Source organism: Podarcis vaucheri (genome assembly GCF_965113315.1).
Source record: "Podarcis vaucheri genome assembly, chromosome: 8".
NCBI lineage: Eukaryota > Metazoa > Chordata > Lepidosauria > Squamata > Lacertidae > Podarcis > Podarcis vaucheri.
Genome location: NC_138766.1, coordinates 64,526,965 through 64,553,790, shown reverse-complemented (window position 1 = coordinate 64,553,790; position 26,826 = coordinate 64,526,965). Strand labels below are relative to the sequence as shown.

General features: G+C 42.6%; 1 protein-coding gene across 2 annotated transcripts in view; it reads left to right on the top strand.

Annotated features, from left to right (window-relative positions):
• ZNF704 (zinc finger protein 704) overlaps positions 1–26,826 on the top strand; it is a 42,346-nt gene that overhangs the window by 3,998 nt on the left and 11,522 nt on the right. For both annotated transcript variants that reach the window (XM_082233852.1, XM_082233851.1), the window contains exons 2-4: positions 9,402–9,649; positions 25,010–25,113; positions 26,457–26,689. In XM_082233852.1, the coding sequence (XP_082089978.1) occupies positions 9,402–9,649; positions 25,010–25,113; positions 26,457–26,689 (585 nt within the window). The remainder of the gene's footprint in view (positions 1–9,401; positions 9,650–25,009; positions 25,114–26,456; positions 26,690–26,826) is intronic.

Genomic DNA, 26,826 nt, shown 5'->3' with positions numbered 1-26,826 from the left:
GGTGCAGCTGACACTGACTCTTCTGTGTTCCCTCTTCAGCTGAACACTCATTTGTTCACCCAGGCTTTCACAGAGCATTAGTCCCTGATCTTGATGGCTTAATATTGTATCATGTTTCCTCCTGGTGATTAGGTTGTAGCCATTTTAGTGCTATGCTTTTTTGTTACGTTGTTGCCTTAGTTTTAATGTTCTATACTGTTGGATTCTTTGGAAATGAAAAGTAGATAGTAAATATTTTAAATAAATAAGTAACGGCCACTATAGTTAGTTCAAACAATTCAGCTTCATAATAGGTGGTTTGAAATTGAAATTGGAATGTTTTGAAAATGACTACAGCTAGAATTCAAGCACTGTTTCTAGTTTGGATAAAACAAAACAACTAAAAGGGGGGAGGGGCATTTCAAACACCTCTAGGAAAAGAATTAGGGAGGTTGCAAACTCAGGAGAACGTGTCTTTCAGGAAGTGCTAAATCATGGAGTAGCATTGCCTCTGAATGCATCCCCATATCTAAAAACTGTATAATGCTTACTTAACAACATTGCTAAAAGGTGTGGAATGGACAAGTTGAAACCACGTTGTGTACTGACTACTCCAGAAAGGCTTTTCTCAAAGATCCAACTGTGTTGATGGTTAATGTGATATGTTTTTATAACTGTGATGGAGGCTGACAAACACTTGACACACGATAGTTGGCTTGTAATGCAAAGAGTTCTAACCTGTTGCTGATGCCAGAAATAAACTCAGCTTGGTTAAGACAAGAAACATCAAAGACGTTTGCTGTGTATGACAAGAACACTTCTGTTAGAAACATGAAGCATAAGGGGAAGTATTATATTTCTTTTATATGGGGGAAGGAAGCTGTTGAGGAGTGCAGTTTTGCATTGTTAACATTTGGGCCTGAAAAATGCTTACACTGAGAATTTTAAAACCTAGCTTTTTATCATCAGGTGAAATGCATTGATATAATGTAAATAATAATAATCTGCTGGTAAAACCAAGAAGGATGTACAGTACTATGACTAATACTGGAAGTAGTTGTACTATAAACACATTGGTCTGAGGGTTAAAAAGTAACTGTGCTATGAAGCCAAAAGCTGCATCATCAGTTAATGTTACACATTTTTGAAACTCTGGCCAAAACTATGGAGAAACTTTAAAAAAAGACTGTTCCTGGCAGTGTCCCAGCTTGGATACTGTACTTCTCTTCTGATATGCTGGGTCATAATTTGAAGGATTGGGAGCATGTTGCAAATTCGTGGTCTCCCTGCTCTCCTCTCATGCACCCAATCTCTCACTTTTCTTAGGCATTGTATGCTTTGATAGCCAATAAAGCAAATCATAGGTAGTGCTGACATACAAACAATGGTCTGCAAAGCTTCTCCAAGCCATGGTTTTGAAGATTTAGTAGTAAAAAGAGTTTCCAGTTTTAGGCATCACAACAAACTACAGCTGGGGGGAGGAGAATCTGAGGCTGGAGGAGAGAATGGACATGCAAATGAAGGGAGTAGTGAGGAAAAAATGTAAAGGGCAATGACATGTTCCTGCTTCTTAAAATTATGGTTTGGAAAATTACCTGAATTGAGCCATTGCCTTTTTCTTTTTTTTTTAAGAAAAGTATGGAGCAAAGAGGAGGTGCTGTGTTGGTCCTATCAAATGAAAAGTACACAAATTTACATAAATATGCCAGCTTCAATCGGCAAAAAGAATATGCAGTTACTGGGACTAACAGCCATATGTGTTGTTAATATAAAAATGTATATCCTTCCCTTCTGGTGACTATGCACCATTCTGGGGTAGCCAATGAAGTGCCCTCCAGATGTCTTGAATAACAACTCACATCCCATTCCAGCATGATTCAGGAATAATAGTAGCTGTAGTCCAAACACCTGGGGGCGCCACGTTGGCCAGCCCTGCTGTATATGCACAGAAGTGCCAGAAAGGTGCACCAGTCTCTTCCATTTATTCTTTCACTGTTTGTTTGTCTGTTTGTTTGTTTGTTTGTTTGTTTGTTTGTTTTTGCATGTGTAAACTATCTTTTTGTTTCTTGTAGCTTTAAATATAGTATACTGTTTGGGCAGCAGAAGATTAATATTCCATTATGTTGTATTTCATGCAACATGGAAGGGAGGGAGAATAGGCAGGGTAAGCTAAGTATAGCTAAATGTGACTTGCTTCTGTGTTGAGCTGACTGGCTAGCCTTTGAATTGTCAAGAGTTATGCAGGAAAACAGTTCCTTTTTTGGCCCTTTTGGATGAAACTGTGCAATATATAGTAGTAGTCATGTAATTTCTTGACCACAATAAAACCATTCACATTTCTGTTATGGAGAAACTGATATTTGAGTGGAATATTAGTTCTTCATCTGTTGAATAGCAAAGCTATGAATTCTCTTTCTTTGTACTATTTTTTTATATAATGCTGATTTAGAAGAAGTGATGCTTATAATGGCATTCCTGATGCATTATTTCAGGTAGTGTTCTTCAGCACAGCTATTTCCAGACACTTTGAATGATTAGGCTTAACTATCATAGGTTATTTATAATAAGCAGGCATTGGCAAGGTGAGTGAGTAAATAAATGCAAGGAGTAGCCTAGAATGTAATGATACATTAAAATTCAGAGCAGCACCTTTCCAAATATTGATAGAAGAATCTTTCTTACCTCATTGTGCTCCTCCGTGAATATTATTCTTGCTGAATAGATTGTACAATATAATTCTTCTTTTTCAAATTGATTTATCCTCAGGCTAGCACAAAAAAAATATGTTTAAGAGAACTTGAGGTTGGAGTTGTATGTTAAGAATACAAATCAATTAGATTTGTTTTTAAATAGCCTTTTAGATGTTTGATATTTTAACAGCATGAGGTGTAGTCTGGCCCCTGTTGCTTCCAGTGATGGTGTGCTATTAAGCATATTTCAGACTTACGGGAAGGGTTTATTGGTGCTAGTAAAAGCTTTGAGGAAGAATTTGCACCCTATGCATTCCTGTAAGTCTCCTTTTATTATCATTGTAAGTATTTCTAAAAAGGTTTTGCGTAATGTTTCTACATCCAGAAGTCTCCCATTCCATATATCTTGCCCTGCATCTCCAACTAGCTTCCTGATATATTTTTTTCATGGATGTATCATTGTCATCTTAAATACGGTACATGCATGATTGAACTGCTTCTCCTAAGCCTCCTTCTCTTTGGCTACATTCAGACAATAATATTTTGGCCTAATAAGCTGAGGTATGAATGAGCCTTGTGCCCCTGCAGGAAAGCCAGGAAACAAACCAAGAAGTCTTCAGTTAGCTACAGTTTCATGTGTATCCAAACTGAGAAGCCATGGTTAGCAGCTTGAGAATAAGGTAGGATATCAAACCATGGTTTGAAGTTGGCTTCATATCCTGGCTTCTTCTGAAGCCATTAACTAGCTTCCCAGTTGCACATAGTGCAAAATTATGGTTAACTGAAGACTTCTTAATGTGGCTATTGGCTAGGGTCTATAGATATTATCTTCCCTGTTAACCAGTTATTAATTCTTCTTATGTCACCAGAGGCTAAAATAACCTTGGTGATTGGGAGCACCTATCACCAACTAGTGTAGCAACGATGACCTGGAATTCGGCAGTCCTTATATTTGGATTACTGTGATGCACTCTTTGTGGGGCGGCCCTTGGAATTATTTCAGAAGCTGCAGTTAGTGCAGAAGATGGCAGCAAAGGTACCGAGTGGAGAGCTAAAAGTGCTCAAACAGGATGGCTGCTGTTAGCTACCAAGCAATGTTCAGAGTTTTGTTTCTGGTGTATAAAGCCCTAAATAACTCGGGACCAGAATACTTACCGTATTTTTCGCCCTATAGGACACACTTTTCCCCCTTCAAAAATGAAGGGGAAATGTGTGTGTGTCCTATGGGGTGAATGCAGGCTTTCGCTGAAGCCTGGAGAGCGAGGGGGGTCGGTGCACACCAACTCCTCTCGCTCTCCAGGCTTCAGGAAGCTATCTGCAAGCCGTGGGAGAGCTGCGCGACTTCGCGCAGCTCTCCCACAGCTAGTGGAGAGCTTGCCTGCACCCAGAAGCTTGGGGCGCATTGAGCTCAGCACGCCCCAGGCTTCCGGCCTCACACAGCTCTCCGCTAGCCGTGGGAGAGCTGCGCGAAGTCACTCAGCTCTGCCACGGCTTGCGGATAGCAGCCTGTTCTGGGGTTGGGGGAAGCTCAGGCTTCCCCCGCCCCAGCCCCGCACCTGGGGGAAAATATTTTTTTTATCCCCCCCCCCAAAAAAAACCACTAGGTGCGTCCTATGGGCCGGTGCGTCCTATGGGGCGAAAAATACGGTAAGATATTGCCTTCCCCTCCCTATGCAGACATGTTAGGGTGTTAAGATAATCAGAGAAATCCTTGCTAGTGGTACCACATTTTCTAAGCATGTCACTTGGGGTGGGGGATGAAAAAGGGCCTTCTCAGTAGTGGTACCCACTCTTTGGAGCACTCTGCTACTGGCATTGCTCATTGCTGATTTTATGTATATTTTAATATTCACTTTAAAAACATTTAGTGTTGAATTTTATTTTGTAAGCCGTTTCAGGACCCCTGTATGGAAAGCCGTGTTTAAATAATTTTAATAAAATCTAGGTTTTGTTTCAGAATCCCCTCTCTATCTCCCCCACACACAGTCTCAGTCACCAAGTCCTGCCACCAAGTGAGAGCCAGTGTGGTGTAGTGGTTAAGAGCAGTGGACTCATAATCTGGTGAACCAGGTTCGATTCGCTGCTCCTCCACATGCAGCTGCTGGGTGACCTTGGGCCAGTCACACTTCTCTGAAGTCTCTCAGCCCCACTCACCTCACAGAGTGTTTGTTGTGAGGAAGGAAGGGAAAGGAGAATGTTAGCCACTGAGACTCCTTAGGGTAGTGATAAAGCAGGATATCAAATCCAAACTCCTCTTCTTCTGCATAGCATAGCAAAAACCAAAACAACAACAACAACAAAAACCCAGCAGCTGTTTTTTCAGACTCCACAAGACGTGTTCTGGTTATCTCTTGTCTTGGCTACTGCAAATTTCTGTCCTTCCCTTTATGCACCTTAGTCCTTTCATTTATGTCTAGAACTCTTCTACCCAAATCATTAATCTCGCCACTGAAGCTGGGCAGGGGAAGGTGCATCCCATAATAGTACCACTTCAAATTAAGTCATGGATTGAAACTTAATTTGGTCTAATAAAGCAAGTTTTGCTACAGACTAGGCTTCTGTCGGCATAGTTATTGAATTACTGGAAATCCCTATCACGGGTCTGTGAAGAAGAGCAGATAAGTAGAGTTGAGTCATAGTGGGTTGCAGCAAAGCAAACTTACTTTATCTGTACCATTCTGCCTTGTAAGCCGCCTACAGAGTCAGAGGCATCATGTGACAGACTAGAGAAGCAACTAGCACAATGGCAGCATAGAGTTGTTAACTTTTTGACTTAGGAAGGGTCTCTGTGCAGAGCAATGAGGCTGAGAATATGTGTCAAACATGGAACACTGCATTTCTATTCTTTACCCAAGTCTAAAATTATAATTACCCACCCCTTTACTTACCCTTTATAAAGAGCAGGTTAGCCAGACAAAATTTGAAGGCTGTGTAAAAAATCTGGTCTTTGATACATGGTAACTTGATGGGGGGATAGTAACACAAAGTTAATTGAACCTGTTGATTAGAATTTGAATCCAGTTTTGCATGAACCCCCATACATGTTATTGCATGTGCAGATTGGGAGTGCTGTTCATCTGTTCTCTTAAACTAAACTTGCAAAGGGGAAATTTCCATCACCCATAGGCCTGCCGCTTGGACCACGAGAACTTGCTGCGTCTCCTCAAATGCCTACACAGGCTTCAACAGACCTAACAAAAACTCCTGGCCATCACTTCTGCCGCATTTCACTTCATCACTCTTTTCTCTGCTGCCTTTATTCCTATTTACTCACCATATGCAGTATTACCCATTATTGTTACCCATATTATCACTCCCCATGAATTCAGCAGATGTGAAGTCTTCTGCATTCCTTAGCAGACCCATCCATTTGGGACATTGTGGGAGATTTTCAGTACACCACCTTACCCCCCCTCCCACAAACACTTTTAAAAGGGTGTAAGATGTTAATCGTCCAAAGGCTTGACTGAAGAGGGAACATTTTTGCCTGGCACCTAAAGGTGTATAATGAAGGTGCCAGCCAAACCTTCGTGGGGAGAGCATTCTACCAACAGGGAGCCACTGCAGAAAAGGCCCGTTATGGTAAGCAGATGAAGGAGGGCCTCAGATGATGAATGCAGGGTCTGGGTTGGTTCATATGGGGAGAGGCCACCCTTGAGGTATTGTGGTCCTGAGGCATTTAAGGCTTTATAGGTAAAAAGCAACAACCCAGGACTTTGAATTGGGCTTGGAAACTAATTGGCAGCCAGTGCAGTCAGACCAGGATCAGTGTAATATGCTCAAGCCGTCATGCCCCAGTAAGCAGCCTGGCCACCAAATTCTGCACCTTGGTTGGACAGCTGACCTATGCACATACATGTCAGATACGTGCCAGGCACACAGTGGTTCTCTGAATTGTCCCAGAATTAGTATTTGATTTCTTCAGGATAATTGGTTAAAAATCAACTTTCAAAACAGGAAATCTCATCTGTCTTTCAAACATGACCTTTATTACTAAAGTGAAAAGTATACTTGTTTACAATTGTTGGTTGTGTTGTGTTGTGAGCTTTTTGCTTTGCAAAACACAGGGGAAACATATTTTCTTGGCAATATGTCATTTGGCTGCATGCTGAGAAGTATAATATGACTAATGCTTTCAGCTTGGATACCATTTGTGTTCTTAAAGTAATCATTCTGGTTTTACTCTTGAAACAAGTGCCAGAAGGCTTTCCAAGGAAACTACAAAATGGGAAATGTGTTTAAATATTTTGCCTCTAATCATTTTAAGTGTGTGCATGGGCTTGCACTGTAATTTTTCATTGTATTTTACAGTAACCTTAAACCAGCATAATTATTTTTACAGTTTAAAAAAAATAAACTGGCACTGGGCAACAACCAGCAGTGTTTCCCGATAATACCCATGTTGAACTCCGCTCCCCATACATGTATTCAAACTACTATGCATCTGTTGCATTTATTTTTTTTTTATTATTGATAAACTTTATTGGAAGCATCAAGATTTTAACCAAAACCTTCATGTTTCACAAAAGGTCTTCAGAACTGAAGCTGCACCTTTTTTTGCACAGGACTATTTTCACAGTGGGTGGCACTGTGGTCTAAACCACTGAGCCTGGGGCTTGCCGATTGGAAGGTCGGCAGTTCGAATCCCCACAACGGGGTGAGCTCCTGTTGCTCAGTCCCTGCTTCTGCCAATCTAGCAGTTCGAAAGCACATCAAAGTGCAAGTACAGTGGTGCCTCGCAAGACGAAATTAATTCGTTCCGCAAGTCTCTTCGTCTTGCGAGTTTTTCGTCTTGCGATGCACGGTTTCCCATAGGAATGCATTGAAAATCAATTAATGCGTTCCTAGGGAAACCGCCTTCAGACCAGGTCCGGGGACAGTCTGTCCCCGGACCTCTTCTGAAGGCTGGGGGGGGACAAGGGCTTTTCTTCCCACCCCCAGCATTTAAAAAAACCCCGGCTGGCGGCAGTTTAAAATCGCCCCAGGACAGCGGAGGACTTCTCCGCTGTCCGGGGCGATTTAAAAGCCCCTGGGAAGGCAGGCAGGGGGGACAAAGACTTTTGCCCCCTGCCCACCTTCAGAAGGTGTTCCCGCCCCGCCGCCCAGCTTCGGAGCAGCGTTCCGAAGCCCGGCGGTAGGAGGAGGCGTTCCCGCCCCACCGCCCGGCTTCGGAGGAGGTCCGAGGACAGTGGGGAAGACGCGCTGCGCTTCCCCGCTGTCCCGGATATTTCCCTATGGGCTGTCGTCTTGCGAAGCAAGCCCATAGGGAAATTCGTCTTGCGAAGCGCCTCCAAAACGGAAAACCCTTTCGTCTAGCGGGTTTTCCGTCTTGCGAGGCGTTCGTCTTGCGAGGTACCACTGTAGATAAATAGGTACCGCTTCGGCGGGAAGGTAAAAGGCATTTCCATGTGCTGCTCTGGTTTCACCAGAAGCAGCTTAGTCATGCTGGCCACATGACCCAGAAAAACTGTCTGCGGACAAATGTCAGCTCCCTTGGCCAGAAAGCGAGATGAGCGCTGTAACCCCAGAGTTATCCGTGACTGGACCTAACTAACGGTCAGGGGTCTTTTACCTTTTACACACACACACATGGTCATAGTGTGGCTAGATGCAAGCAAAGTTGTACGAAGCTACCCATTTCTGTTTCAGTTACTCATTTTTCCAGTTTTAAATTCATTTCAGTACATTTCCACGTCAGTTTGTGATTTTTTATTTATTAAAAAAAAACAGAATTAGTTCCTAATATAACATTTTCTGAGAGCAGTTTCCCCTAATATAACACATTTTATATGCTATTTTCACTAATATATTTGTTGTTTGTTTATTAATTCAATTTCTGTCCCAGCCTCCCTCCCCAAGAGGCCAGAGTAGCAAACAACAAAGCAGTAAAACATGACAACTGCAATTTAAAATAAGTTTGGACACTTAAGCACCTCTAAGAATATGTAAGTCATGCTCAAGGCGGCTTGCAACATGCGTAATTACAAACATTAACAAAAACCATCGTAGGCAATAAATGAAACATGAGAAAGTACACATATGGAACAATTTCCACATAAATCATAATAAGATATAAAATAAAGATACAAAAAATAATAAGTAACATTCGCAAACCATCCCACCTCAACAATACCCTAGCCCAAGAGTCTGCTCAGCCTCAGCTTTGGTAGCTGGAGTTAGCCCAGGTGGGAAAAGAAAGGCCTGCAAGGCAGAGAGCAAGTCTTCCAGGATTCACAGCCAAGATGGTCCTGCTGTGAGAGCATGCTGGGTCTTCCTTCCTCTGTGTCAAGGGCGGGAAAACCTGTGGCCCTCCAGAGCTTGTTGGACTCGGCTCTCATCAGCTTCAGCCAGGATGACCAGTGGTCAGGAATGATGGAAGCTGAGGTCTAATAAGCATCTGGAAGACCACAAGTTCCCCCCCCAACGCACAGAGCAAGGTAGTTCTAGACCTGAGGCTGGGTGCTGCCCACCAAGAGCACCTTTCTGTCTGCCCTTGCTGCTCTTATTTGATATGTGGATGGCCCTCTCAATGGGGTGCCCATGACAATTTGCAGATATCTCTAGTAAAGGAAATAAAGAGGTTTCTGTCTGAAGCCTGCGAAGCAAAGTGGTTGGTCATGTGAGTCGGAGCTGCTAAATAGAATTGGATGTCTGGAGGCTATGTCTGCCCCCTCTTTTTAAAATGATGCAAATGAATTGCAAGAAATCTAATAATCCCTTTTAATTTTTCAGGCAACCAGCATAAAGCGTGAAATGACCTTCGCAGCATTTCAGCAGGAGGAGCTAAAAAGTGATCTGAATCAAAAACTGTCAGACCAACATTTTTTTCTGTTGGCGATGAAGGAAGAGGATTCGAAAACAGCAGACACCAAAAAACCTGGCAGAGTCCATGAGCACGAGAAAGAAAGCACCCGCTCCATCTGCCTTCTCGAGCAGAAACGCAAAGTTGTATCTTCAAATATTGATGTGCCTCCTGCAAGGTAGGAAAGCCTGAAGAGCAGGAAAGGGTGGCAAAATGACTAGCCTTCCAAGTTCAGCAAGTTGGGTTTTTCTGATATAAACTATATAGCGCATCCTACAGGTTGAATGTGTGTGTGTGTTGTGGAGGTTAGTGGTCATTGTTCAATATGGACCACTTGGGTTATAAGATTCACTGGGCAGCCTTGGGCCAGTTGCTACTACTCCAGTCCTGTCATTGTAAAATAGGTATCAATAATAGTAAATTGTTTAAAATGAAATATAAACTACGTGAGCAATGCCAGCAAGGAATATACTAAAGCAGAGATCCTTCCACACATATGACAGGTGAGACAATTTCATAGCCGTGCTGGTGTAAGTTCTGATCCAAAACATCAGGATGGCACCAGGTTAGGTAAGGCTGTCCTAAACTATACTCAGAGGCCTGATTCAGCTATAATAATTTCAGTCTGGTTTAGTCTGATAAACCATGATTTCATTAAACGAATAATGAGCATTGTGCCTTTGCTTCCATCTTCCCTTCTTTGTCATGCTGCAGGGGAATAGAATAGAAACTGAATTTGAAGGATGGGTATAAAACCAAGAGGCAGAGCAATCAAACCCACAACCCCTATGGGCAGTTTTAGAAAGCTAGAAGCTAAATGGCACCTTAAACCTAGGTTATGGGCGCAACAATGGAATGGCTAGGTGTGCTTTTTTAATAACAAGAATCCAAAGCTGAAAATGAATGAACTGCAGCTAAAGTATTATGTTCATTTTTCACATGGTCCAGTCCTTCCCCTGCCCACCCCCTAATATTCTTAAGAGGGTCTCTTCTCCAGTCTTCAGCAGTGGTGTAGCGTGGGGGGTGCAGGGGGGGCGGCCGCACCAGACGCAACATCTGGGGGTTAGGGTTAGGGGGCGCAAATCCACGGGTTAGGGGGTGCAAATTACTTGCCTTGCCCCGGGTGCTGACAACCCACGCTACGCCACTGGTCTTCAGAGAGTAGTTGGAAGTGGGGAGGCAGAAAAAGGTCCTCCTTTCCTTCCACTCTGCAGTTTTAATCTGAAATCTTAGGCGTAGTACTGCGCTCAGCAACTGCTTGCACTAATGAAATCCCCTGCCGCAAATGCGCCTAGAACAATTAGAGTTTTGAACACTGCCTGTGGGAGGGGTTGGATGGAGCCAGTCACCACTGACTTGCCCTTTCTGGCCACAGATAAGCCATGTGGGCAGGAAGCCTGCTACTGGTATACCTGGTAGTGGAAAACTGCAAAATGGGAGGCATTCTGGGGAGGGGGGCAGAGCAGGGCTGAACAGTCTGAGATTCAGTGGATAGTGAGCCTGACTCAGGCTGTTGCTGGCCAGTGTCAGGCTCGATCCATACAGGATTGCTGCAACAGCCTGGAGGTGGTGCAGGGATCAGCCCCAATCATTCTCCTGTTCCTTCCACCATAGTCACCATAAGTGGCTGGGCTGTGGACTCAGCAGTAGCTCTCCAAAGTCCCTGCAGTGGCAGGTAGGGTTTGGATTTCAGATTTCATTCTAGTGCAGTACATAGGAAATCAGTGCTGGCAGCCTTCTCAGAGTCATTACAAAATACCTAGATTCTGGAACACCTTAAATCCTCTTGATTCCCCAGATGACACACCGCCCCGCCCCCCCGCATCTGTACTAACTGCTGCAAGTTTCATTCAGGAGACTTACCTTTCCCTCCCTTATCCTCAATGGCAGAACTGTGTGTTTCCTCCTATTTCCCTCCTTCCTCCTCCTTCTCTCCCTCAGTGCTTGCCTTGGGGCATTAACAAAAGACTCATAAAGTATATTTACCATAAGTGTGCTTGCATTATTATGGAAACCATTCTGTGTAATACAAACCTTCCCCAGAGTTTGAGGTAGTTGGCACCCGTGATTTTGTTCTGGTCACTTACTGGACCTCCTGTGGAAATTTGTTGGAAGTTATGGCACTGGCTTGTAGCTGTGATTCTGCCTCCATCCACTCTCAGTTTATTAGACCTCTTGGAAAAGCTTTAGAATTTGATACCCTGAACCCCTTCACTAATTGCTTGGTGCTGCAGCCATTAGGGAGCTTATAATGAAATAGCAAAATAAAATAAGGCAGAAAGGGTGCTGAAGGTATAAGGAGGGAGTTAAGACTCTTTTTTTATATTTATTTATGTGGTGCTGTTGAATGGTCATTGTAAGAACAGGGCTAGTAATGGCTATTTCTTCAGGGCAATTCCATACCGTAACAACAACGATGCTGAATAAAAATGGGGTATCAACTAAAGAGCCCCAACTGCAATTTTGTGGGAAATTACAGAAAGCAAAGGACATATACTAAATGGTTGTTGTTTATTGAAAGGGGGTAGATTTGTTTGTTTGTTTTTAAAATGGTCAAGGCCATAATCTAGCTGTGTAGATATAATCTGCCATATCAGGGTTCAATTGTGGCAACTTTTAATGCCATCAAATCCAAACTCCTCCTCCTCCTCCTCCTCTTCTTCTTCTTCTTCTTCTTCTTCTTCTTCTTCTCCCTCTGGTCCCTTGACAATAGAAGGGAACCTTGAGAGAGCAAATCATGAGCTAGGCAATTACACCTGCAGTCACTGTTGTCTAATACAATGACAGGGAGCATCAAAGCTGAAGTGCCCCAGGTGCTCGTTTTCAGGCTAGTATGCCATGGCTTATTAAATTTGAATCAAGCTGTACCCTAAACCTCATCAAAGATTGCAGCAGATGTAATAACCAGCCAACATCATGGCTCACATTCTCCTTGCTAACATTGCCCAATAATATTCTTGGTAGCTTAGCACGATAAAAGTCTTTTCAGACATAGGACTCAAGTTTAACTCCAATGTGGTATTGACTATTAGTGTATTTTTTATACTTTTAGTGAATTTATATTTTTGCTCTCTTTTTCTGCTGCTTCTACAGCCTAACACAAGACTTTTGCATGCTGGCTCCTGCTACACAAATGCCCTCTGACATCCCTTTCATTCGTCAGCAGCACACACACACCCCCGACTTTTTTGCACCCCAGTTCCATTGGCAAAGCACACAAAAGGGGGAATAGAATTTTTATCAAAATGGTGGTAGCCACAGCATGCCTTAATTGAGCTTGCGCGAGCCACCAGTTGAAGCTCAGTGGTCTTGTACAAAGGCACAAACACAGTCGTGTTTTAAATGTGTATCTCTCAGGTTCATATCACTCCAGGACTCAATGCACTAGGCCATGCCTGATGGTGGTTTTTTTTGTTTTGGTTTGGTTTTTTTGCATATCAGCCCATGAACAGAAGGATTTGTTTGAATCTGTGATGTGTCTTGTTGAATTTGCTTTTTGACACTCCTACACAAAACCTATTTTTCTCTTTGGGTATTTGCTTCTTAAAATGTAGGTGAAATATTTGTGAGTGAATAAAAATAATACCGTTTTCTCATCTACAAATATATGAACATAACAGAACTTGATAGAAAATTCTGCAATATAAAAATAATGTCCATTAGGTGGGTTTTTTTAAAAAACAGATTTTAAAAATTCCTACATGTTTTAGGAATATCTTAGGATAGCCATGACTAACTCAAGTCTACAGAGTATGTCTTAGTTGGATACAATCCATTGTCTTCATTCTGGTGTTAGCTTAGAAGTATATTAACATGCACAATTAATAAAAATAACTATTATTTACATTCTTTGTTTAATTCTAATGACACAGCAGTGCTTAATTGTGTCCTTAACCTTATTAATTCCATTGGCCCTAAATTTATCTAGATTGTGCCTATAACCTCGAAGTTTATGTGGAACCAGCACAATCCAGTCACCATAAAATACAGCATAAGAGCATGTTTGCATCACAGCCACTAGGTGTCACTAGAGAGTACTTGCTGTTTGATATAGGAAAATGGATGAGAATTGTCCCATGTGATTAAAAAAACCCTCAAATATTGTTTAATATAATTGTATTATTTACAAGGCTGAATTTGCAGTCTCTTGAGTTTCAAAATTCTTTACAAAGATAATGAATAAGAATAATGGTGCTGCATAGAATAGGATGGTGATCCTGTCAAACATCATCATAGCAAAACAAACTCTCTTAATTTTTATTTAGTTTTACTAAATGATATTAAAAATGCATCAGCACTTCTGGACAATAGTTAAGGTTAATGCTGCTATTTCTTTGGCACTTTTGAATTACTTCAAAGTGGGGATCACTTTGTTGAAGGTCAAAATACTCAACTTGGTGAAAATCAAATGTATTAGTTGTCAAAAAATGCATTTGCCTCAATTCCTTGCATGGCTCAGAGCATGGGTAGGCAAACTAAGGCCCGGGCGCTGGATCTGGCCCAATCGCCTTCTCAATCCGGCCCACGGACAGTCCAGGAATCTGTGTTTTTACATGAGTAGAATGTGTCCTTTTATTTAAAATGCATCTCTGGGTTATTTGTGGGGCATAGGAATTCATTCATTCCCCCCCAAAAAAATATAATCGCCCCCCCCACAAGGTCTGAGGGACAGTGGACCGGCCCCCTGCTGAAAAAGTTTGCTGACCCCTGGCTCAGAGCAATACAAATCCCCATATAAGAGAGGAGTCGGTCAATTAAAAAAAATGAATTGCTCTTGACAAATTGTCTCAGAATGAAATTCTGCTTATTCTTGTATTCCTCAGTGATGATGCTGTTGGCCGTCCTTTCTCTTTGATCTGAAGCCCAAAGGGACTGGCCCATTAAGTTCCAATTAGGAACAGGCATATCACCAACTCTCTTTAATTTATTTATCTGTGTGTTTATAATCTGCATATTAATTAAGAAACATGTAGCAAGGTGGATTGCAGTATATAAAATTAAAGTGAACAATGATATCCATAACAATATCAATTTTTAAAATCCATAAATGCTGATGGGTTTAAAAGAGAAAATTCAAATTGCCGATGCGTACCTAAACAATATAGTTTTCAAATGAGATCTCAAAGGAAGGAGAGAACTTCCTGCCCAAAGTTCTGCTAGCAGGGAGTTCCACAGGGCAGCGCCTGTCAAACTAAAGGTTTCGTCTCTTGTGAAGGCCAGCCAAACTTCAGAGGCATGAGACCCACCAGAGGTGCCCCCCTCAAAGGATCTTGGTGATTGAGGTGAGTTGAATCTGAGTATAGCTTAGTTGGATACCACCCTTTATTTCTGGGACTGGCTCTGGAGCAGCCATGCAATGGAACGTGGCATAGATCCTGCTTACTGGCAAGGAAGCAGTGCTATGAGTCCCCAACAGAAATATGAATAAGGGTTGCAAGACGAAATGTGCATTCTGGCTGGCCAGTGTACAACAGAGCTGTTAAGTTTACTTTCAGAACGGTTGGTCCCAATTGTCTGCACGGTTAAATCAGTCACCTAGAGAGTTGTATTGTGACTAGATTTGTCTGTTTCACCTAGACAGGTTAGATAACATTCATTGTCAAGCACTAATTACTGATATGGAAATAAGAGTGAGCACCTGTGTAGAAAGGAACTGATATGAATTATGCACAGTGCTGATGATATCTGCAATTACCGAAGCAAAACTTACTCATGACAATACAGCACTTAATGCCATTAGATACTATGCTGTGTTAAATATGCGCAAGCCCCTTCCTTTAAAACGTTCAGGTGCTGTTCAGGGACATAAGAAATGAGTAAGTGTAATAATCTGTCTAAAAGAAGTCAGATGCTTAGTGTCCCATCAACCATGCTTGTGGAAAAACTAAAGCAATGAATTGTGTGCTGGCACCATATCTACAGTGCAGGTATACCGGTAACACAGACATAACACGACTCACACTGAAAGCTTCAGATCTGCTTCAAGACTGTAGTTCAGCTGCAATTCATCTCACTGGGTTTTATCCAAGTCTGCAGTCTGACTTTGTTGCAATTCATCCTTGTTTCAGATAAGTGTGTAGTTTAAGAAAAATAGTGAATTTACATATGTTGCTTATAAATAGGTAGCCTCCCACTGATTTCTCCAAAATCAGGGGAAAGAAAGAAAAAGGAAACTATTTAGCTCAATTAGGGTTTGTCAGATCGCTAGTTTGTTTGAGCATCTTTAATCCTTTTATACTGTCTCCATAGGTAAAGGTAAAGGGACCCCTGACCATTAGGTCCAGTCGTGACCGACTCTGGGGTTGCAGCGCTCATCTCGCTTTATTGGCCAAGGGAGCCGGTGTACAGCTTCCGGGTCATGTGGCCAGCATGACTAAGCCGCTTCTGGCGAACCAGAGCAGCACACGGAAACGCCGTTTACCTTCCCGCCGGAGCGGTACCTATTGATCTACTTGCACTTTGACGTGCTTTGAAACTGCTAGGTTGGCAGGAGCAGGGACCGAGCAACGGGAGCTCACCCCGTTGCCGGGATTCGAACTTCTGACCTTCTGATCGGCAAGTCCTAGGCTCTATGGTTAAACCCACAGCGCCACCCACGTCGCTGTCTCCATAGGTAGTCTCTTTCAATTACAAATTCAGTGGAAATCAGAGAGATGTATTAATACAAACTGAATCTCTGTATGTGTACACATATGTGTACACATATGGGGAACAGTTAAACCAGAAGCTACTGCTGGGCTCCGTTCCCATTATCCCCAGGCAGCATGACCAGTGGTCAGAAATTGCAGCTCTGTTTTAAATGTATTATTTATTTGGTTTATATAATGCCCTCAGAGCAGTGAGACATGATTTTTCCCAAAATTGCTATCAAATTTTAGTAGAGGAGAATACAACGAAACTGAGGAAAAGAGGGAGCAAGGATAACAAGCAGATAAGAGAAAGGAAAGGAAGGTGTGAGGCTGACCAGGAACAAATAGTATGTGTTAACATCTTCTAGTTTCAAGGCAGTGTATATTCCCAACCATCCTTTCAACGGATACTGAATGTTCAGAGTTGCATTTGCACACTACCCGGCATGTATGATGCACGAAAGAGACAGGAGACTGTAAAACAGTCAAGTTTTTGGATCATTGCTAATGTAAGAAACAGAAAAGTGACTAGAGTAAAGGGCTTCCATCAATGATGGAACCCAACCCCCCCCCACTGTATTCTTTTTTAAAAAAGGTGAATTATTAGCCTGAGAAACAAATAGATGGATCGTTTTCGTAGTGTGTGTTCACTCTCCTGTCTTCTTTACACCATTCTAAATAGGCGATTGAATGAAAAATAGTCTAGATGCTGCTTTTAAAGGAGATGGAGTGCTTAGCATGTGCATACATAAAGCCTTAGAGAATATGTCTGTTATGTTGAGATTTGTATCCTGCCAAACATGGAGCACTTAGCATGCCTAATTAACAGATAACAATTTTAGTTCTATTCAAGTTAATGACTGAATGCACTGTTGTAAATGGTCAAGTCCAGTCAAAGGCAACTATGTGGTTGTGGCGCTCATCTCGCTTTCAGGCTGAGGGAGCCGCCGTTTGTCCACAGACAGCTTTCTGGGTCATGTGGCCAGCATGACTAAACCACTTCTGGTGCAATGGGACACCGTAATGGGAGCCAGAACGCACAGAAACACCTTTTATCTTCCTGCCACAGCGGTACTTATTTATCTACTTGCACTGGCATGCAAGTGTAAATGGTAATTGGGCATGCAAAGGTGCATTTGTACTGCTGTTGTCTCCTTTTGTCGCTTGTGTAAAAAGGATATGAGTAATGAGAAAGTAGAGCCTTGCTGAACACCTAGTCTAGCACCCTGTTTCTCTCAGTAGGGAACCAGATGCTAACAAACGCAGGGAAGGGGCAGAGCAAAGAGGGGTGAGCATTGGTTGTTATGAACAAGGAAAGTCCTTCAGTTACAGATGCTACTCCAGATTCCAACACCAGCTTCCAGTAAGGAAAAGCCTGCTTCCATTATGGGCTGAACGACCTACAGCTGATCAGCCCTTCTTCTCTGCCTGGCAGCTGGCAAATTCCAGCAAGAGACTTGCCTCCATCTTAGGTTGAATGAGATCCAGCTGCTGGGTCTTCCTTCCCTTGAATCGGAGGACAGCACCAAGAAAGACCCAAGGCCGAAGGTGGGAAATACAACCTGAGTAATCCTGTCACCCTAGAGGCATTTATTTGATACCATTTTTTGTTAATGAGATTTCTTTATTTTTTTGTAAGCAACTTCAAGAGCCTCTCAGGGTTATAAAGCAAGTTATAAGCATTCTAAATGAAATTGGATGCATAGAGTGCTCTGTTATCCATCAAGATCATTTGGGTAACGTTGGTAAGGCTTCTTGCTCTTTTCTCAGTTTTTCATAAGTATTCAGCTAGTATGTGGTGGGACAGTATTGCAGCAGCAGACTCTGGCCCTTCCCCACCCCCATGTACATTCATTAGAAAATCTGCATGGAAGCTTACAGGTACAGACATACACACAGGGGCTCCCCACAAAGACTCTAAGGGACACATGTAGGGTTGGAAATGGAGCCTGTTGACCCACTCAAGTGTGCACTCATCATTCACAAGCAAATGCCTGAATTAATGCCAGTATCTTGCGAGGTATGTGAAGTGGCTACGGTAATTATAAGTTGGTAATAGGTTCCTTACATTATCACAATTGAGCAGGGGCGGTTGGGGGGGGGAGATATATTCACACATTAATCTATGGCAGGGGTTGCCAATGTAGTGCCCTCCAGATGTTGTTGGACTGCAGCCCCCATCAGATCCAGCCAGCATGGGGGTCACTGGCCAGGGATGATGGAAGTTGTAGTTCAACATCTGGAGAGCCACCTACCCACCTACTTACTTACTGCTTTATCTTGCCCAGGGCAACCCAAAGTAGTTTAAAACCAACCAACCAGACAAACACACACACAGATACATTAAAACTGGGGGGGGGGGTACATTAAAAACTTCCCAGCCACATGATGTGTGCCCCAATCCAAGGTTTTGGCCACAGTGTGAAAAGGTAGAGGAAAGTCCTATGTGAAAGTTCCCTGTTGTGCATAGAACATGATGCTAGACATTTTGGGTTTATGTTGTTATTATTGTGCCTCGGCTTATACCTGTTGAAAATGCTAATGGTAGTGTTGTTCCTTGTATGTAGCTTTTCTGTATCCCATTAATTTATGTTCTGCCCCCTTCCTCGTGGGAACAAACTAAGAGCTCATAAATCCTCAATTAAATAAGCATATGTTTATATGATACTGCCACCAATAAAGCTTATATATACTGTAGAGTGATTAAGCCAATAGCCTTTGCTTGAAGAGCTCTACTGCATACCCATTGTAAATGATCGTGAAGTGAGGATATGCCTTATTTTCTAGCCAAGGGGCTCAAGAAATAGCTGCGAAATTTCAGGAAACTGTTAACCAGCAGGCAGCATCCTCTGTAAAAGTAGCAGCTTTGTAGCTTGTGTTAAGTAATGTACAAAAATATCTGTTGAAGTGCCAGACATCTGTGCTTACTAAAGCAAGGCTGAGAAAAGCTGGCATCTTTGTGTATGTGTTTAATTTGTTTGGTCTTCCCAAAAATTAAAATAAATCATTTGCGGGGGGGCGGGGTTGTGGGGTGGTTTTTTTTTTTTACGGATGTTAGCGATTTGATTTTGACAGAGTACCTGCAGTTAAGGCATCCTTTATATCTGTTTTCAGCTAGCTTTGGCTGCTGTTGCAGTGTTGTGTTAATTTAGAGGAGGCCATAAATTGCTGTATGACTTCCTCTATGATGCAAGGAGAGTAGGACTAGGCCTCTGCATATCAATAAACAAAACAGGCCCACCCCGTCACAAAGTGTGTCTTGTTCTGCTCCTGCTTCTGCCCATGGAGCCAGACTGATTAGATGTCGCAGCACCATGGAGAGGTCCTTGTGATCAACATCCTTCAGTGAGGACCTAAAGTGAATAGAGGCCTTTTGAGCCTCTGCGTCCAGTCCAGTCCTCCTTTACCGGAGCCCTAGAGATTCTTAAAGAACCAACCCACTGGGCTGCTTCTCCTTTGTTATGTGCCTTTCCGCTTGGTGTGCTCCCTCAGCTGTTGGACTGGCAAGGTGGCGTGGGCAATACTCAGTTCATCAGGCCCAAGGACATCACCTGTGAGGGTTCTGCCTCTGGTTCTGTGGGCCTAGGTGCTGTGCCTCTCTTGGGCCCCTGTTCAGGTAACACTAGGCCCAGAGCCAGCCTTTTCATTCAGTATCCATCATCCCAAGCTACCAGGATTATTGGTCAGGGAAGGTTGCCCAGAAGGGAATGTGCCCCTTGGACTGCAAAAGGTGTGTGCGCGCATGTCTCACTGTGCAGGTGTTTTGGTGACTTTCCTCAAGGTGTTAAGACTGAACATCCTGCTCCTTTCCTTTCTAATGTCCTTATGTATTGAGCGGTTTGTCTCGACCAGGTATCATTGGCAGCTTCAGCCAGGGCAGATTGGTTGGTCATTGAAGGAAGCCAGCTTCTCTGTGGGGATGGCTTGAATGTTTGGCTCCTGCATCAGAGATGTGTGGATCCTGACAAGAGATTCCACTCACTCTGTGCTCACATACTCAGGTGCTTCCATATAAAGGAACTTGAAGGGATTCTGTGTACAGGCAGCTCCCCACTTATACCCGTTCGAAAATATCCACAACTTGAATGGGATACAGTATTTCTGGTCTGGATTAAAGAGAGAGTGGCAAGGAGGGTGTTTAGAGGGTGCCCCCCACTTTACACGATTTCACCCAGAACGTAACCCTTGCATTAAGTGGGAGTTGTCTGTATTGAAAACATTCTGACTAATAAGATACCAGTACTGATTTTTAAACATCACACAGACAAAACTGTTATAGGAAGTAGAAGGGGGCCGACAGATTTCAACAGGGGAAAATGAATGAGGATAAATTCCCTGTCCAAAGGCTTTGTCCTCCATAATTCTGTTTCCTCATCCTTCCTTCTGCCCTCTCCAGAAATACATAGCTTCCATTGATTTTACAAAAGAAGAAGAAGAAATGGCAGTGCTGGTGGTATTATTGACCTAAAGATTGGTGGGAGTGAGAGGGGGGAAACAGGCTAATCTGATGATGTTGAAGCACTGCATTTGTTTTTCCTATCCGCTTACACCCTGAAGCTTTAATGATGTCCTCCTCATAATGAATGATCTTGGGAGGGGAGAAAACTGTATTGGAGGGGAGAGCGGCTGCGGCTTGAGAAATTAGTTTTACGCGTGTCAGGCTTCAGAGAAGCATTATGTCATTCTCATTTGCACTGCTTGAGGATGAGCTCATTGGGGAGGAGCCTGCGTGATTCGCAGCTGCGCCAGTTCAGCCTGTGGTGATTAGCATTCTCTGCGCTCACCAACAGAACAGAATAAAGGAGGAGAAAAAGGGAGGCTGCATTATAAATTATTTAAAAACCTACAGATAAGTGTGTGTGTGTTTTTAAGTAATCATAAAACCCAGAAGAGATTCAAATTTCCAATCAAAAGAACATGATTTGAGCCACTATTTTTCTTGTTACTGTAGGCTGGAAGGGATTGAGTTCTGTCTCTAAGAGGAAGAAAGCTGAGCCCTGTATATTGCACCCAACATTCAGCCCCAACTACTGATCTGGGTGATTTTCTTGGTACAGTGAGGCCTATCATTTATATTGCTCTTCTTCCCTCTCCCCTCCCCCCAGATTGATATGCTAATCTTACTGGATAGGTATCCTGAACTTTCTTTCCCCCCCTTTTAGAAGGAAAAAATAGATTACATTTTGGATTTCATAACCAGTGAAGCTTGGCACCCAGCCCAGTGCATCTGAAATATGGAGTGTGCTGTGAATATTGGTGTCTCAGGATCCCCCAAATAGCTTAGTATTAAAAGCTATGTAATGGAAGGTAATACTGTGCTGAGCATTAAAAAAAACTGATTTGGATTGGGGCAAAAGAGGTAACAGAATCTGAAAATGAGTGTTTCAAGGAAGTAGGAGAGAGAGGATTAAAGAATCAGGAACTAGAAATAAGAAAGGGAAGTTGAAATGGATGGAGAAGCAGTGGCGTAGCGTGGGGGTGCAGGGGGGCTGGCCGCACTGGGCGCAACATCTGGGGGGGCGCTCGCACTCGCAGCTCTCTGCCCCTACCGGGTTGGGGGCGCAAATTACTTGCCTTGCCCCGGGTGCTGACAACCCATGCTACGCCACTATGGAGAAGTACTATACTGAAAGATGACTAAGGGCTTTTGGGAGAGGCTGAGGACCCCTCTAGACTGATGGGGGTTGGGGTGTCTTCTGCAACATGTCACTGATGCAATAATAGTGCATTCGTGGTGGATTTACACTGGACCATGATTCTGCAATGATATGCAATGCTTCTCCAATTTTGCAAATGGTATTCAAAGTGGAATTACTTATAACTGCCCAGATATCATCATGAAAATGAAACATCAAGAATGCACATTAAAAAGGATGTTTGGAGGGGTCCAGGGGGGTTGTCCAGGGGTAAATCTGGAGAAGTGGCTTCAGCTTGTAAAGGTACCACAGCAAGAGAAACAGAGAAGAAACTGGTGTTCACAGAGCAGGAGAAGTCAGTGAAAATTGATTTATTCACAAATTGGGATGCTGTTTATAAACTCTTAGAGGGCAGATACGTTCATCCTAGAGACACTGTTTCCAGAACAAGCATAATTTACTTTTCAAATAATTGTCCCTTTGCTTGTTTTATTTGTGATCTTTATAGAAATGGAACTATTGAGGTTTTTTAGGGTTGGCAGGGGGATAGAACGTTGTGGTTTTCTGATATCTCTGTGAGGAAGGTAGACTGTCAGGAAGGTAGTGAGGGAGGTTCCACATTTTATATAGTAAACATGATGGCTTCACGTACACTTAGGCTTCCCTCAACAAACTTGTAAAGTGTGAATGACAGACATAGTTGCATCTTAAACAACCATATACACCTGTCTTGGAACCTAGCCTAAACAGTGTATTTTACAGTTTGCATGTTCCTGAGTGAACTAGTGGTGTCATGTTGTTTTATTTACCAAAAATAAATACATTTTATAGAGAAGGGAAAGGCAATTTGGAGCAGAGAAATTGTGGTGAGATTATTAGCCTTACCTCCCTCCCCCCCCCCTTGCTGTTTCCCTGCTTCCTAACATGAAATATGAATTTTGAACCCTGGCAGAGGGTAAGCTGCTGATGACAGGGTCATTTGGAGTGCAGAAAAGTGATAATACTATTGTCATTTTCAACAGTAGGCAAGTATTTTAAAAATAAGTATTTTTAAATGGGAAAAACAGCTTTTTTATGGATAATCCATCCCTCCATTATTAAAAAAGAAAAAAAGTAACAAGCTAGTGTTCTGGAGCAAAATTATAATCCAAACTACTGGGCTAAAGGCATCTTTTTCTAGGAAGACAAATATTTGTTTTGCTTCAAAGTGTGAACCGCAATTTTTAAAAACAGTAGAAACAAAATCTGCTTGCAACCTTCTGTTGCTGTTCTGTCTGGATTTTAGTTATCTTTAAAAGTCAATTATATAAAACCAGCAGTCTTTGCTCGCCTATGGGTGTGCAAACTTTTTGGGGTCAAGCTCCACATTTGCTCAGGGTGAAGTGGTTGAGGGCTTCATAGCCAGAATAAGATGGGGCACTCTCCTCTCTCCCTCTTTCTTACACACACACACACACACACACACACACACACACACACAGACACTTCTCTCCTCCTGTTGATAAGCAGGTTCATGTGGAAGTCAATAGTCCTTCATATACCCACATCCCATCCCATACAGGGCTTTGAATGTTACGCGCTTTGAACTGTGCCCAGAAACAGACAGGAAAGCAGCGAATCTGCGCTAAAGATGTTTTCTGGCCGACTAGTCCGGCTTTGTAATCTGAGCCAATAGTACTTCAAGTCTTCAAAGGCAGTCCCAATGCACAACACATTGCAGTAGCCTAATCCCAACTCCTATTGAGGTTGTTAACACTTTTTTCAGCCTAGTCTTAATACCCCCAGCAGTGCACTATGAATTTTCCTGCCACTCAGCAGATTTGCATACAATGCTTGCCGCATTGTGAGCCAACTCAGTATTGATAATTCAGTAAATGTTAATGGGAAGGTTATACTGAAAGCAACCATCAACCGTGACTTAAGTACATTATCAAACATTGTGTCTGAAAGGCATTAGTCCCGTAGGGATCTTCTTTTAAACTCTCGGGCTTTGGAAAGATAGAAGCTTCACTGCATCGTAACACCGAGTGAAGCAAGTTTTCCTTTCTCTACCCTATGCTTAAAATGATTACCATTCATTAGTCAACTCCATGTTAAAGGGCACTATGTTTGCCTTGAGGCTACTTTGTCTAATTAGCTTCATGGGAAATTAAGAAGGTGCTGTTGTGTTTTTTTGCATTCCCCCCCTATGAATTTCATGTTGTTACAATTCTTCAGCTACAGAGTAAATACTGCTACTGCTTTAACAGATACTTGAGGGTAAAACCTGCTGCCTATTTGTAATGTTCTTTATGCTGAAATCAGGATTGAACTCTGTGCTATTCAGGAAGTCTGTTAACAATCTCCTCCTTCTGTTCTAATCAAACCTGATGCTTTTTGTTCCTCCTTGTCAATTAAAACCCAAAATTATTAGGTGATGTATTCAAGTATCTGCAGTGCATCATGTAATCTGGTCTTGATTGAGAGGCTGCCTGGTTTTTTTTTTCTTCTTCTTCTGGGCAGTTCACAGGAACATAGAAAGCTGCCTTACAGTGAGCCAGACTATTGTTCTATTTAGCTTAGTACTGTCAACACAGGCTGGCAGCTGATCTCCAAAGTCTCAGGTGGGTGCCTTTCCCTACCAGGAGATGCCAGTATTACTGAACCTTGGAATTTTCTGTATGCAAGACAGATGCTCTGCCACTGAGCAATGACCATAGAGTCACCATAGCACCTTGAGACCTCAAGCAGACGTAAAAGGCACCCTTCACTGTGTTAATGCATAAAAACTTCAGTCCATGTCTGCTAAGTCCCTTTGATGCCTAACTGTGTTGGATTGCCACCTAAATTGTTCTTGGTGATGGTCCTACATCTTTGGTACTCTTTTGCACTGGAAACACATCTAAGTCAGAGCCAAGAGAAGTTTTCAAAGGTATTGCAAGACTTTCTGTTTATTTAAGTCGGCATTCCCTGGACCAAGTGGATGCTAATGCGGCCTTGGCTTATCTGTTTTTTCCACTTTTGTCAAAACAGTTTAGGTAAGCTTACCAGATGTCCCCGTTTCCTGGGGACAGTCCCCAGATTTACAAATCAGTCCCCATACAAAATCAATTGAAGTTGAAAAGTGTCCCTGGATTCACTGGAAAAAATCTGATAACCTTAAGTTTAGGTTCCTGCTCTTTACAGAGCTTCTGAGCAGGAAGAATTTGGAATATCAACAACATTATTGTTTCCCTCGCCAGCCTGCGTTTGCTGCTGATGTAGATCTTTCTTTTCCTTCACTTACCATTTCAGAAAATCTTTGGAAGAACTGGATATGGATAAAGTCACAGCAGCTATGGTCCTAACCAGTTTATCCACCAGCCCTTTAGTCCGCAGCCCTCCTGTCCGACCCAACGGTAAGCACTGTACTCCTACTCACAAGAGATTGTGAAAAGTAGTAGGGATCTTGAACTTAAATTTCATCAGTGGTTGCAATTCATGAAGCATGTATGTCTAACTATAGTAAGTATCCATCTGTTGCACTGGGAACATATAGAAAAATAAATCCTATAAACCATTATGCTATTAGGGGACCTTGTGACCAATGCATTATGGGACCTTGTGATCAATGCATTGTTCATGAGTCGCTTTTTCTGAACAAGGGGATGGGGACTAATTTTGAGCAGTCAAACAGCAGAGAGGGAGAAATTTAGGCACTCCTTTCCCTCCCCGATTCTTCCTCTCTGGGCAGAAGCATCTAGGCAGTTTTTAATTTACAAACAAAAACAACAACAAAAAGAGAAGAGGGGCATGAAACTTGCTGCTGTGTGTAACAGGTAGCGCATAAGATCAGACTGACATTCTTCTTTAAATAAGACGAAGAATAACAAAGAAGATGGCAGGAAAACAAGAATCAGACTTAGTCTCTCTTTGTTTGTTTCAGCCTCATTCTATCAGGCTTTCTCTTTTCAAAATTTTGTTCATGTATAAATCTTTTCTTTTTTAAAAAAGAAAGGTAAAGAGAAGTTAAAAAGCCAGAGAACATAGAAATGCCGTAATTATGACTGAACATTACATTTGAATGATAGGTGCTTTCTTTCACCCCTTTAGCTTCTGTGAACAAACAGCATTTAAAACTATGCTTGACTTATTTATTACATAAAATTTACATGCTGCTTATTGTAAAAAAACCACACACAACTCCAATACCAGGTGTGCTATGTGTGTATAAATTAGTGAAAGCATTGCAGTACTCCCAGGTACAAACTCCTCACATATTTATAGCTGCAGGACTGTTGCCAACATTCTCTTCTAAAGTAACTGATACAGTGGTACCTCTGTTCTTGAACGTAATCCATTCCGGAAGAGCATTTGACTTCCAAAACGTTCAAAAACCGAGGCACAAAGGGCTGGCTGCAAGTTGAATTGAGAAAATTGAAAACATGCAGCGGAAGCCGTTCAACTTCCAAGGTGCGTTTGGAAACAGAAGCATTCACTTCTGGGTTTTCGATGTTCGAAAACTGAAACATTAGGCTTCCAAGACGCTTGAAAACCGAAGGACCACTGTATTGAGTTGCTTTGGTCCAGGGGTAAACAGCGTATTATCCTCCAGATGTTGTTGAACTACAGTTCCCATCATCCCTGAGTTGTTGCCCAAGACATCCGTGGGGAGGTGGGGTCTACCATGTTGGCTTCCCCTGCTTTATCCAGTGCTCTTCAACTTTAATTCACTTTCATTTCCTATCTCATGAATTTCTAGAGTCCTTAAATGGATCTTGGAAGGAAGGAGGATTCGTGCCTTCGAGTACCAGCAGCAGCGGGTATTGGAGCTGGAGTGCTCCAAGCGACCAGTCAAACCCATCCACCCCCTCGCCCCCTCTTTCTGCCGACAGCTTCAAACCATTTCGACTGCCCTCCCAAACAGATGACGGCATTGACGAAGCTGAAACTAGTAGTCTCCTCTTTGATGAGCCCATTCCTAGAAAGAGGAAGGTGAGCCCAATATTGACTTCATAGGAGACTCAAGCTTATGTGGTACCCTTGGGGTTAATTTACGAACCAGAGGGGTGTATTGTTTATTACGGGATAGTACATTTGCTGTTTGCTCCAGGATGTTGGCAAGAAGCACC